Source organism: Corvus moneduloides, chromosome 3 (genome assembly GCF_009650955.1).
Source record: "Corvus moneduloides isolate bCorMon1 chromosome 3, bCorMon1.pri, whole genome shotgun sequence".
Taxonomy (NCBI): Eukaryota; Metazoa; Chordata; class Aves; order Passeriformes; family Corvidae; genus Corvus; species Corvus moneduloides.
Genome location: NC_045478.1, coordinates 84,937,445 through 84,952,465, shown reverse-complemented (window position 1 = coordinate 84,952,465; position 15,021 = coordinate 84,937,445). Strand labels below are relative to the sequence as shown.

Genomic DNA, 15,021 nt, shown 5'->3' with positions numbered 1-15,021 from the left:
TGCATGTATTATTTTGTTTCTGTAGTGCTTTAAACGTTATAATTAGGCAATGAAAAGGTGAGCATTTGAATTCTGGCACAGGACTGTGAGCTCTGTACAAGTATACAATTACATATGCTTCTTAAATAAAAACTAGGTCTGCTTCTCATTGTCTTGTGCATTTGCAATGCTTTTTTTGTATTAATAAAACTGTTGGAACTTTTAAATTTTTCTTCTGTAATTTTACAGCAGGTATACCTTTCATTTTGTTTCATGAATACCTTTAAAAAGCAGGATCATTATTCAAAATACGACTTGTCATTACTCCTGCAGCGGAGTGAAATGTAATTACCTCTGCTTGTCTTCCATCCTGTTTCTCTTTGGATTGCCTCCCTCCCTCCCTCCCTAGGAGACTTTATACACAGCTCATGCAGCATGCTCGCTTCAGTCACTGCTTAGGTGGTGGTGTGGGAGGTACACACAGAGACAGAGGAGAGGCTCTCTTGGGCCACCAGTTCTCCTGCAGAGCTGGATGGTGTGGACACAGAAGCTTCATGCTCTGCCCTCTTTGGGCCACTTGCTAAGGTGAACCAATGAGAGGACAAGGACTCTGCTGCTGGACAAGGGCAGTAACTGGACCTGAAAATATCTTTAGGAGCGTTATTAGCCAAGGCTTTTAGTTGTCATTGTTCTTTTGCAAAATAAATACTAGTATCTACCACCAGGTAGCACAGAAAAAAAACCCTTGAAGTAAAAAATTAAATAGTGTGACAGAAAACTAATAGTGGAGAAAATGGGGGAAAGGGTAACCTTTTGGACACCAATGTCCTGTGCTAGGCGTGCCTTGCTTTTTGTGTTTGTCTTAAGACCAAACAAAAATAGATATTTGACTGAAGTTTGATGAAACAGGAGAGATGAGCTCTTGGAACTAGGACATATATTAGTTAACAGATTTAGTGATTATGGATGGTAAAAGGGCACTTGAAAGTCTACGGAATAGAGAACATTGTGATTGTGTTCCCTGATTCCAGGTCCTCAGAACGTAGAGGACAGTATAGAAGCCTTTGGTTGCCTGTTAATCTAATACTGAGTAGCAGTCAGGAAAGAGTTGGTGCAGAGATTCTTGGCCACAAAGAGTGGGATTAGTTGAAGTGTTTGGCTGTAAGGCATTCATACTGCCTTCATTTATGTTTTTATTTGCTGTTGCCTCTCTTCCTATTGTAGTTTTGTTTGGAGGAAATTTTTTTTAGATAGCTTCTTTCTGCTTCCTTTCCTTTGAAAACACTAGGGAAAACAAAAACAGATTACAACATGACAGAAACTTGTCAGGCATTAAACACAAACCACGAGCAAAGTATGCTTTTTAATGCTTTGGGAGATCTTTGAGAGGAAAGAACAAAACTACTGGGGCTTTTTTTTCAGTCTACAAATATCTATGGACAAATATATTTTCTCAGAGAAGATGGATTGTATTTTCAGTGTCAATAAAATTAGCAAGGAAGCTTTCCTGCTGTCTCACTTTTCAGAAATGGTATATTCTGTCTAAAACCATACTGGAAAGAGTCCAGGCAGTCTGTAAATTATTAAGAGATATCAAAACTGTTTTGGCTGCATGTCTTCTATTGGACTTCCCTGAAAATCAGTGGTTGGAGACTGGCACTGTGTTCCTGGCATCAGTGCAGCATGTTCCAAATGACAACTTAAAATGATTTTAGGAAAGCTGCTTACATAGATTATTCCATATTCTCTATACATCTTCTGAAGTCAAAAATTCTTCCTGCTATTCTCAAGTCACGGCAAGTTCTCGATTAATTAATGTTCTTCAGATTCTTAGCAAATTCAACATTTTTCATGTGGAAGTGCTGTTAACGTGAGCATCAGGGCACCTTGCATATGAGAAGAGGCCAAGAGAGAACTGTATTTGTTCAGCCTTGAGAAGTAGGATCCCTGCTGCTGTCTACAACTACCCAGTATGCAGGTGTGGAGAGGGCTGAGCCAGTCAGCCCAGGATCAAATTCTTTGTTTTCCTTTGATTCTGAGTAGCCATTTTATTTGTGCAGTTTGGTCAATGCACCATATGGATGCATAGCTGAGAAGGAGAAAGTGGTTTTGAAGGCCACTTTTTATGTTGAAAATAGATTAAGGTAATTTGTACAGCCCTCAGTTCATCAAATAAGTCCTACAGCCACATATTTGACTTTCAGACTAGGAAACAGCATTCATGCTTGAGACCACTGTTAAAAACTTTACTGTCTTCAGTGTCTTTAAAAGTGAAGTAATGACAAAATGTTCTTTTTCTCTGCAGTGCTTGCTCTCCCAGCCAAAGTTCTGGGCCATTCAGACATCAGCGTTACTCCTTCGGACCAAACTGGAGAGAGGAAGTACTCGCAGAATGGAACGGGCAATGAAGCAGACTCAGGTAAGATTTCTGAGCTGCTGTATTATGTATAATGTGTGTGTGTGTGTGTGTGTGTATATATATAATCAAATACAAACAGGCAGGAGTTACGAGGTTCTGCAGTTCCTCCCTGCAAACTGTACAAGATAATTTTCTAATTTTTTCTCTAAATTAGATGTATAAACCACAAATCCTTCTGTATCTGCTAGTCCTGAGATAAGCTTATTACATACAAGTTATGAATCATCACTTTCAAAAACATAACAAGTTTTAGAAGATTGAAATTAAAATCTGGTTTTGTACCTCGACTTTCTGACTTACAGTCCGAGGAGTATATGTAGATGTTCCTGAATATCAAGCTGCTACTGCTATCAAATTTTTTAGTATTTTTTCTCTCAAGCGAATCATCTCTATTAAACACTGAAACTTGTAAGTAGTCATTGGTATTGTGAGAACAGGAAAACACATTTGTGAATAAAGCAGCAATTTCAATTTACCATTTTGATGTGACATTTGGTAATTAGTATTTTTATTGCAAGCTTGAGGCAGTGATTAAATAATCTCACTCCAGACAAAGAGAAGACTGTTTTTTCAAATACAAAAGAAGAAATGTTAAAATCCTGAAATGCACCATCTAATAAGATTTCTTTTAAAAATAAATTTTTCAGAAGAAAGGTCCGTAGGCTACATCAAGATTCTTGTAGATTCTTTTTTACCTTCATCTTACAGTTTTGTTAGCCTTTTGTCATCTTCGTACAACTAAGTCTTGTTGTCACACATGAACAGCAGGCATTTGTTTATGTCCGTCAGGCAACAGTCCTGCTGGCTAAAACAGCCAGGAATGTAAAAAATTATTATTATGCTGCTATGTATTTAAATCCTGAAAAGCTGATATTTCATTTAAAATCATTGTGACACATGGGTCTTTGAAGGAGTGCATCTTGGATGCACTGCTGCATTTTTCTTTTGCTGATGAAGACATGGAGTTGCTGTAGTGGAATTTCCTGTGGTCATTAGGAGACTGTCAGGGAAGCCAGGATTCCAAATCTGGGAGATGTAGAATCTGACAGCACTTGGGAAGCGATCTCAGGATCCCTGATGCCCCAAGCCATAAAACAGTTGGAGTGCCTCCAACATTTTTGTCTAGCTTGATTAAACCTGAGTACTGGGAATTGTTATATTAGACAGTTTGACAGTCTCATGACAGAAGCCTTCATGAAGGGGTTCTCTTAGCAAGAACATTCTCTTAGAGAGACTTCTTGTGCTGTAACTGCAGTAATGCAAAGGATTTGATTAGCATGGGCTGTGATATTTTGGGAGATGACCCCACAGTAGACATAGACTCTGAGGTTTTAAATACTACCTTTCATCTTAGTATGTTTATGTTTTCTTTCATTAAACTTTCTAGTTATTTGGATATAATTGCATATTTGTGTTGATCTGATGGTAACAAGCTCAGTTTCCAAAAATAGTTAAAAGTTGTTTAATGATTTATACATCCTAAATTAATCAAATAACTTGAATAACTTTCCATTTAAGGTTTTCATTCCTGAGTTCCATCAGATCAGAATTTTTTTAATGTCATTGTCTCTAACAGTTCTAAGAAGGCATCAGAAAGCATATGATGAATTATGCTATTTTCATACATAGCACAAGTCATTTTTGATATATCATTTTCATGAAGATGCTGATGTATAATTTTCATTAAGATGCCAAAGAATGAGTGAATTCTGCGGCTGTTTATCAGTAGAAAATGGAGTTCAAACCCACAGAATTTTCATACAAATGGATTTGATAGGTCCTTGTTTTACAATTTCGTTATTTACTAGTTCAGGTTGCTGTAGTTACGGAAGATTAAGGGAGGAGGTGTTAAATGCAATTGCAATATCAATCTTTTTAAGGAATTACAAAAATTCTTGTAAAACATCTTGAGTAAGACATGGTAAACTAAATCTTCTACGTTACTTGAGAGTTGTTTGAAAAGTGCATGAGCCATTATAGGCTCTGACTTAGTGATGCTGGGACTCTCCTGTCTTATTCTACTGTAATTTTTCTTCCTTTCCCCATTTCCACCCTCACCTGCTTCTGTGCTGGCTCTGCAGCTGATAAACATCTTTTTTAATGAATGTTGCTGAGTAGGCATATGCTGCTTTTCAGCTCTATAGCAAACCCAGCTACACTGTTGGTTTGTCAAAGAAAGCAATTTTCAGCTGTCTTTTTTTGTAGGACTGGCTATGTCTGTTTACATTATTTTAATTACTTGAAAATATTTGTAGCTCTTTTTGAAATGAGGGCATATTGGTTAAATTTAACTGCCAGACTCCAAATACTAAATATATCCCTACTTTATGCCAAACAGTTTTTATAAATTTTTTAAGTCTTTTTTTTTTTCTAATTGGAAGACTTCAAGAGGAATTGAAATGATCATTTTCAAACCTTTTTCTGATTATTTTAAAAATCTGAACTATAGATAATGTAGTCTTTGGAACAATTTTTAAAATTATCATTCTGGGTACTCTGGATTGTAGTTTAGCTAGTAGCTAACTGCAAGTGAGGAGGAGATGCTTTTTTCCTTAACTTTTTTCTGGATGCTGCAGGTTGTCTCTGTCCAGTTTTTGCTTAAATGATGTTTGGATCTGCAAAACTAAGGTTAAAGATTTCTAAAGCCAGTACTTTTTTCAACCATTTTTCTAAGAAAAGGAAACAGTGTTTGAAAGCGAAACCAGTTATTTTACATTCCACTAGAATATTTAGTCATGACCAGTGTAACATATAGAGAAGTGCAGATCAAGGTACTGCCAACTAAAATGTGTCTCTGGATACAATATGATTTTTTTAAAGTTGTGTGATTGTTTTTCTTCCATTTGGGTGAAGGTCAAGAAGGGTGAGGAGTACTAGGGTGGAAAGAAAAGTGGGAGGGAGAAAACAGGAACAAATGGGGGTAGGTTTTTGATAAATAGCTTTCCTCATAACCAGAAACCTGCTATTTCTCCATCAGTTTGGGGATCTTCACCTACCTTTTATTGTAAGAAAGTAATTCAGAAACTATTAATAGTGGAAAATGGGTTGGACTAAGCTGTTAAGCCACAAATTACTACTGAAAGTGCAGTCAGAGCTCAAGTAACAGGATGGGAGAGAAAAAAAGGAAGTTTGAGTGGTCTAGGAGCTATGAAAAAAAGAGAAAAGTGAGGGGTGATCTAAGAAAGAACCCATAAGAATAAAAAAAACCACCCACAACCAAACACACCAGTTCAAAACACAGGGAGTATCATCCCACTGTAGTTTCTTGATCTATGAAATAAGTTTACTCTTCCATTTCGGCGGATTTGAAAATGTTTTTAAGAATGAAGCAAAATGAATTCAAATGCCATCCTTTGCACAAAGGATGGTGGGGTAGAAACACGACCATCATTTACTGCTGTATTATGCCAGCGGTGAAAGATGTGAAGCTGCCATGTGCCTGGTACTCCAGCAGCCTGCTCAGGTTTATCCTACCTGGGATATCCTGGGTGTATCCTACCCTAACCTGGGTGGTTACACTGGCTACCTCCACATTTGCAGCTGTTATCAGCTTGTTATGGGCCCCTTTTCTGACTGTGTTTTCTGCTGCTCGTTACACCTGGTGACAGCATGCCTGCAAGCTGATGGCTTGGCTTTCCTAGCACGTCGTACAACATGTGCAGTATTTCATATGGTTCCCTCTTGCTTGCTTTTCTTGGCAGTAAAGGAATTTGCCTGTTGGGGCAGAGAAATGTGTCTTGAAAAGGGTGTTTTAATAAGACTTCAGGAGAGCTGGGAGCAGACTAGTAATATTATAGGCTAATCATTATGCCTAAGATTGAAAGGTCACATGAGATCTTGTTTTATATCCTTAGTCATACACAGATGTATGTGGTTGGGAATTCTGTCAACTGCCCTTTAATTTGCACTTAAATAATACTTCAGAGTGTCATTTTCTCTCTAATGGTTTTCTGTGTGTATGAAAAAGGGAAATAATTTTTTTTTGTTTAAATTGTTCATACTATAGAAACATGCTAGTTGGTCTTAAGTTCTTCCAAATCTGAAAAAAAGTTATGTACATCTGTAGAAAGGAAAGACTGATAGAGGTCCAACAGAGCTTGTGTCTTAAGCTCTATAGCTTGAACACAAATTTGCTGGTTTTTTATTTTCACATTGATGGTCTTTGAATGGTTATGCAAGAAAGTTTTGTCATTTATCATAGAAATATATCCTTTTTATTTTCAAAACTAAACGGTCACTTCCTTGCCAAATAGCTTGCTCTGCTTTTCTATACTTGGTGGTTGTTCTACATTGGACAAATTCAACATTTAAGTTAAGAGTTCAAAAAGGAGAGGGGAGCAGTCTTCCTCCCAAAAGGCTCATCTAGAGAGGTTTGAGGTGAACAGATTTTTCCCTGTTCTTCTGCTTCTCAAGTCATACATCTTTCTGATCAGGCCTCTCAAACCACAGTCGGAGCAATAGAGAGAGACATGTAGCATAACCAAGGGAATGACAGCACCTGTCTGTTCAGCAAAACCATTAGATCCCTGTACTAGGAGTTCCTGTTTCTGTTCTTTAACCCCCTCTTGTACTCTAGGAGTACATTAAATAAGATTTTAATAGTTGCTTTTAGTTGTGGATGGAATGGGGGAGGGGAGGAAAGAGGAGAAAAATTGTTAATAAATTTGTTTCACATGAAGTTGAAAGTTCTAGTGGAAAGTTACTGGGATATGAGGTATACTGGAGAACTGAGGGAGATATAAATCACTTCCTTCAGGAGGGTAATAAGTGGATGACAGCCCTCTTCTATCCTGTGGAGATCCTGCACTGATATCCCAGTAGTTCTTAACAAATATGAATTGTATTTATTATTAGAACACATGTTCCAAAAAGTGTTTAAAAAGATGAGAAAAGCCAGGTGTCTTATAAAACCATTCCTTTCTGAATTCTATACAAGATCACAAAGGTCTCCAGAACACTAGAAATAAACTTATTACTTCAGAAAGCAATCTCAAAAGACAGTGACCTCTTGGTGATAGTTACGGTTTCAGTCTCAAGGCACACATTTCCAGAACATACTTCATTTTGCTTAAGCAGATGATATATTTGACAGAAGATGTTACATGACACAACTGAGTCTGGGGATACACCAAACTCGTTAGCACACTTCAAAATAATTAATGTGGTGGTGCTTGACTCCGTCTGTTTTTCTTCCTCTATGCAATTATGAGTTGGAAGGGACAGGGAGGAAGGAGAGCCAGAGATCCAGTGTCCAAGAGTTATTCAGGAGTAACTGAAGGGGTTTTGTACCACTGGCAAAAAAGAGAATATTGAGTCGTTTAATTTTCCAGGTAATGATTTCTGGCTAGAAGTTTTCTACTGCATTCTTGGTTTTGCCAGTTTGGATCAGTGCTGTCAGCTAGTATGGGGAAAAGAATGAAACCATTCTTTCTGTGCTAAAGTTTCTTCATATTTTCTCAACTACTTTTGAGGTACAAACCTTTTTGCTTATTTGACGATTATGTTGAACACCTGAGCTGTTCCACTTCTAGTGTCAATGCACTTTCTGAAAGAAGCCAAAAATACAAAGCCTCCGTTTTTTTCCAAATGTTTCCCATTGAGTCTTAGTTCTGAAGACTTTTCTCCCTTCAGACTGTCTTCACTCAGTATGACGACATGTTGAAAGGTGGTGATAGGAGAATCCTTAAGCCATATTGAGCAGTAATACTACACTTTTTTTATAGACAAAGTGAAGACAGGAAGTTGCAAAAAAAAATACGAATACCAGGACGAATACCAGGATTCACATCATTCTGCCTAAGCTTTGCTCTGGAAGGCATAAACATTATAAGCTCCACTTCAACAAACTAAACAATTAAAACAATTAGTTCTATAGAGCGGATGGCCTGAAGGAGACACTATTCCTACCTATTGCTAAATTGAATAGATGAAGACATACAGCTGTTGCTAAATTTGAATAGATGAATCTTTACAGCTTTATGTCATAAGTATCATTACAGATCTGGAGACAGGTATCTCAAGGTGAGCTAGCAAATCATATTTTGCCCTGTACTGGCAGACTGACTGACTGTCCAGCACATGTGCCAGGTACTACAAACCAGACTCTGCCTTATCTCAAGGCAGTTGTCTGCTTCTCCATATTGTAATTCAACTTGAATTTAACGGTGATAGTTGTTCTTCTTACTTCTTTCTCCATTCTTGTCCTTACTTTCGCCTTTAGTGAAAAACAGAAAGCAGAGCTGATGCAAGAGGTCTTTGGATCTATTTTTCAGCGCTGACTGCTGTTGTGTCTTCCCCCAGAGCAAACTGATTTGGGAAATACAAAAGCAGTGTAACCACAACAGCTTGGAACTTAACCACAGGCGTACTATTTTGAAGCATATGCAGTTCCTCTGTGGGTTTTGCACCCTATGCGAAGTGTTTTATACCTGCTGTTCATCAGTGGCAGTACAACACTAAGTAGCTGCTACAAGTTACACATACAAGCTGCGGTTGTCTTCCATGGGGACCCTCACCTATGATTGCATGAAACACGTGTTTACTGGTTTCAGGGCAGATGGATACAGCTATATTGACCTGTGACAAAAATGTCATGTCAACTGATAGGGAGAGAAGGGGGAACCTGCAATGCAGATCTCCATGAGAGAGGGACTACAATTACTTCTCCTGTTCATGACTGATACAAAGACAGTTTAAAGCTGAAGTCAGCCAGATGTATTTGGCATTTGAGACTGCAGAGTAAGAAAGATTATGATGCTGCACTGCCGGCAAATAACCTGCAGTACCAAAAAAAGGGGCAAGATGCATGTCTGAAAATGAGGATGTTTTTCTCCAGGGGCCAAATAGTCGAGCCTGTATCTGGACTAATTTTTAATGTAGTGCTATTATGTTGGATGATATCAGTATTCTTGCTTTTGCAACAGAAAGTGAGTGGTCTGGTTTTAAATCCACCCTTCATCAAGTAAACTTGTAAATCTGGCTTCTTCTACAGACTTTAGGGTAAGTTCTGCTTACATCTTTTGATAAATTGTAAAAGTTAATGTAGTCGACAGGTGAAACAGCTTTTTCTTTGAAAACAAAAACATCCAAGAAGGTATACTTGCTTGATAAGGATAATGCAATAACTATAAAATTATATTTCATGTAAGTAACATACATAAAAAATAAGTGTAAATGGCATAAAGAAGATAAAATATACCTAGTACTTTCCTGAAGATTTTGTGCTCTCTAAGTGGAGGCTTAAGTCATTAACATTGAAACCCATAACCTGAGCACTGGCACTCAGTAACTTTGGATTCAATATTTGTCCAGAAATCATCATTTTGAAAGTCAGTAATGCTGCTGTGCTGCTGGAGACCTCATGTGTTTTGCCATGCTTCTTTAGGTGGTAGTGTTTGATAGTGTTTGACTACAGTAAAACGTTTCAAATGGCAGTTGCATCAGGATGCTCGAATTGCCTGGTATGCTGCTTGGCTTTCTGTTTCAAACAAAAAGGAAATCTTACGTCAGATGGTCATGAATCCAGTTATCTCCTGCCCATGACCTTGACCTCTTTTGTGCTAATTTTGATATCAAAATGCTTTGTGTTTCATTTGGGATTGTTCAACTCATTTCCTCTTATGTGCTTTTCTTCCCCACCCACTGCAAGAGCCCTATTATAAAGAAATTGAAGGGTTTTTTTAGTAAAATGACTGTGAACAACCAAAGTGAATACTGTTTCTTAGTTGGCTTGTATTGTTTTCAAAGTGAAACACACATTGGCAGGATCTGATACAGTGAACCAAAACATGTACATAAAGAATCTACTGTGTGACTCACTTCAGAAAAAATACCAATATGCGCAGTTCCTGCATGCTAATCAACTCCTGCCCCGGCATACTTCCTTAAAACCACCGACATCATCTTGCATCTTAAAAGTTCACCTTGAGTTAGGCAAAAAAAAAGTTTTATTGGTCATCCAGTGCCTGAAGTTCTGTATAGAAGCCTTACAAGTTTTTTGCCTTCTCTCTTTCCTGCCATCAAAGTGATTGTATAGGTGAAACAGGTACATTAGATTCAAGAGCTAATCTCTTCCTCAATAGTTTTTAAATTTGAAGCAACTGGGATGTGAGTAACTTTGGGTGTTGATCTTGCTTAAACATGTAGGGGATATTTAGGGAATAAGTTTAAAGTGAAGAATTAATTTGTTTGCCTGGAGACAAGGTAGTAATGGGTGGGGAAGAATGAATTACCAGAATATCATAAAGAAAAAGGATTGGGAAATGTGGTATAGGCAGTAGTTTTCCAGTCTTTCACCATATAAAATAGAAAAATTATACAGCTTTAACTGGTATACCAAAGAATCAGACTGAAAAACCTCTTAGATAAAAGGTCTGCTAGAGATAGACAGTTAAACAAGTGTAATTTTTCTAAATGCTTACCTTTGGAAAGAAGATCAACAAGAAGTGATAAATGTTTTTTTTCTTATAGACTAGGAAGTCTAGTCTAGCTGAATTGTTAAATGTTGAATGCTTAAAAATGTTAGTATATTTATTCAATATCTCTATTGATGGTGCAGTCATTACCTGTAGAACAGCAAAGTTTAAAGTTCAAGTGATAACACTGTTAGAACTAGAGTAAGAAAACCTGATATATTCAATTAATATTTATATATTTCATTACAAAATGTTTTAAACTACAGTTATAATCAGTAATCTCAACTAATATACCAGCAAGACACGTTTAGATGCTGAGGTTAAAGGACAATAGTATGCATGATCTGGTAAAAATCTGGAGTATCTGGAATTGAGAGTATGTTGAAAGAGCAAACCAGCCTTCAGTAGCTGCCAGGCAGGTGCAAAGGTGTTTTTTCTTTCATAGCTTAAGACCTAATTCATTCAGAATTGAGAAACTCCTGGGAGCTGATAGGACAAAAAGGCATGTTTTTTGTGTTTGCCCTATAAAATTAGGACTAAAACCCTAAGATATATTAATTTTAATGTGTAATCAGAACCTAAGATACCTATAAGAAAAGGGAAAATTGTAAATGCAAAACTCATTTTGATAGTTGTCTTTTCGTTACAAGGCCTGTAATTTTGTTTCATTTGGATTGTAATGTACATTTGCTTTATTTGCTAATCACACTTCCATTTCCATCTAAAAAAAGTCTTAAAACAGTGGCAAGTTAACTTCTTTATTTAGGACATTAGAAATGCCAGTCATCATACTCTTAACATTTAAACCTTAAAAAAACAAACAGGAATTCTATGCTAAAGATAGAGTTGTCTTAAACATCTTTACATTGAATCCTTCTGGACTAAAAGAAATATAGAAATAAAGCTATGTATAATTGAAGGACAGTCTGATTCTCATTGCTGATGAAAATTCATCCTTCTTTTAAAGGAAGATAAGATGCAAATTAAAAAAAAAACCAAACCAACCAAACAACAACAGAACCCAGATAAATGAAACAAACAAAACCCCACCAAAACACTAAGTGCATTGGTTATTGTGGTTCCAGAAGTTCCAGGACCATGGTGAACTGTACTGAAAAACAGAGGATGAATTCAGTCTTTAATTCAGAATCATGCATGTAGTAGATAGCGGCTTCTTCTTTAATGAAATAATGTGAAGATGTGCAACAACAATTACTGGGAAATAACACAATAACAATGAGACAAATGTTATTGATAGAAGTGTTTGTGTCTGTGTATATTTTAATATTTTGAAAGTGATCCAGCATTGTTCTGAAAAATCCTTTCATTAGAAGGGATTTTAGTGCTGCTTTACCCATTGCAGGAAATGAGACTAGAGACTGCTTTTAGTTTTAAAAGTATTAAAAGTGAATGAATATAGAAATACTGGTTCTCTAATATTTGCAAAAGTCGGACTAGGTAATGAGTCAAAGCCAACTTAGTAAGTCCCAATAACTAGTGGTCCTTGGTCCTGCCCATATATATTCACTCAGTAAAGAAGGAATGAACAGTCTGTCCATAGGACTTTCCTTTTCTCCGGATACAGAAAAAGTATTTTACTTCCTCAGGTCAGCATACAAGCTGTGATTTTAAGGGAAGCCAATGCATTTATTGCCAAAGGAGATTTTCAGTGGGAAATCTGATAAAAACTGAGAAGAATTACTCTCAGGTGTTTAGGGGCAAGAAAGTGTTTGTAGAGACAAACAAGGGTAGAGTTTCAGCACAGTACATGAGAAACATTTTACTTTTGTTATGCAGTCAACACCCAGTATAATCAAGGAGAATTCTTTAGAAAATTTGTTTCTTGTACACCATTAAGAGTAAGATATCAGCAGATCAGTTCCTGCAGCAAAACTATGATGAATAAGATGTAGAGATCTGTAATTTTTGACCTAGAGAATATGAATTCACAGGAAGTGGGATGAAGGGATTTGTAAAAAAGGTCATTAAACTGGTGACAAATCTGTGTGAGATAACTACAGAAATAGTGATGGAAAATAATACTTGAGGAAAAGATAAAGTAGAAAAGAATGGACTATTGTGTAATTAATAAGGGGAAATGTTATTTTTCTGGTTTAGGTTAAATGATTGTATCATTTTCAAAAATAAGAACTAGTTTCATGTGAAATGAAAGTGTTGATGCATTTAAATTAGTTTGTAACTGTGATGGAGTAGTGGAGAGTGAGGACTGCTTTTTCTGATAGATGTTTCTGCTGAAAGAATTTCCATCATGCTGAGGGCTTCACTTTCCAGTAAGTTACAAGGAGGGTTGGGTTGTTAAAAAACCTTTTTAATATGGTGTTTCCTGTGGTTTCTAAATGTTTGGATATAGAAAATCTGGAGAATCTAGTGTGTAAAGAATCAATTGATTGGAAACTATTATATTAGAGACAAACTTTGCAGCAGTGTGTGCTAGATGTAGCTTCTAACCAGAGAACTGATTTTTCTGGCCTAATTCAACTCATTTAGTTCCTCTTACAGTTTTAGTTATGAATTGTGGAATATATTTGGCTTCTGAACTTTGAAACTGATACAAGGACCATTGATTCAAATAATCACTCAAGACTGGTATATGGAGAGTTTTATAATCACAGAATCACAGACTATGCTGAGTTGGAAGGGACCCACAAGGATCATCAAGTCCCACTCCTGGACCATCCTCAAGAGTTGCACCATGTGCCCTAGAGCATTGTCCAAGTGCTTCTTGAACTCTGCCAGGCTTGGTGCTGAGACCACTTCCCTGGGGGGCCCAGTCTGGTGTCCAGCCACCCTCTGAGTATGATAAGATAATGGTTCTTTTCAATATTTCTATTTACTTTTGCAGTTACCCATTTTCTTCACAGTATTGCTGTCTTGTCTGAGTATTGTAAATGATAGCACTGTGATTTTGTGATGAGACTTGGGCATTTTGACAGATGTGGAAATGTTTTTGTAAGCAGTATGACCTTCCATGCCAGAACTAGATTTTTAAATGGCATAAATACTATTGTTTGTAGCTGTTATGCACATTGCCGTGCTATACCTGCCCATTTTTCCAGATACAGGTTTGTGAAAACATTGAAGTTGCCTAGAAATAGAAACACGTAGTAAATGATTCTACCACAAAACACTTCTGCTTTTTTTCTGTTTTCCCCTGTGTGAAATGCAGGCAGGCCAAGGTCATTAATAATGTGGCAGATTCAGACACTTAAAAGGTCAAAAATGCCAAATTATAGTGTGATCTTTAACTATTTCAGGAGCTCCCAAGCTGCACGTTGCCATTTTCTCTGGTCTTCCCTCTGGCTCTCCAGAAGGGGTATGGGCTGAGGGTTGAATGAATGGCCAGAAGCCTAGCAGACTCCTGGGCTTATGTTCTTCTCTCCCCTGGAAAAAATATGGTAGCAGGAAGTAGGTGGTGGGAGCTGCTGGTGAAAGAGTTAATTTGTCCTTCAGTACTCTGCCTCTGGCTCAGGTTAGAGTATCTCAAGTAAAACAGGGGTAGCTCAAAGCAAAGTGCATCTGTTCCTTTGGCAGCAACGTGCTATCCCTTCTGCAGATGTGCAAGAAAATTGCCTCCAGTGCAAGAGTGGTACCAGTAGAACTTGCAGCTGATGGTCCTCAGTTAAGCAATTGAAGGCTGTTAACAGATTAAAGGATGTACATGTTATACTGGCTGTCCCTTTGTTTCTACAGTCCATGGCTTTGTTGGGCAAGGTTTTTTGTATGGTAAGTCCAGTTGCTCTTCTGTGAAGTAGCAGAAGATTCTTTGTTGTCCAGTCTCTATCCATCAACCAGTTTGGTGTGAGTAACCAGGACAGACCATAAAACTTTGTCCAGCTGACTGAAAATTTTTGGTTTGGTCTAGTTTTTTTGATTGGTTGTGTGCCAAACAGGTTATATAGTTGTGGAAAGAACTGTGATTTTGTGGATTCTTCTATTTGAATATGTCATACAATCAGGCATGGAACATTTAATGCATTTAGAGTGTTTTCATTTTCACTGGAAATTGAACTCATTTCAAACCAGTTGTTACTGAAGATGTTTATTTTTCCTCTTTGGTGAGTAGATCAGTCACTAGCAGAGAGTGATAGGGGGTTTGTTTGCTTTTCCCTGATGTATAGAGAGCTTTCCAGGAACATGTGAAGAACTGGATTGGATGTCTTTCATGAAAATACATATATTGAAAACAGA

At 37.2% G+C, this 15,021-nt stretch overlaps 1 protein-coding gene across 3 annotated transcripts in view; it reads left to right on the top strand.

Moving 5' to 3' along the window:
- TTC27 (tetratricopeptide repeat domain 27) overlaps positions 1 to 15,021 on the top strand; it is a 113,397-nt gene that overhangs the window by 57,400 nt on the left and 40,976 nt on the right. For all 3 annotated transcript variants that reach the window (XM_032102538.1, XM_032102540.1, XM_032102539.1), the window contains exon 10: positions 2,285 to 2,398. In XM_032102538.1, the coding sequence (XP_031958429.1) occupies positions 2,285 to 2,398 (114 nt within the window). The remainder of the gene's footprint in view (positions 1 to 2,284; positions 2,399 to 15,021) is intronic.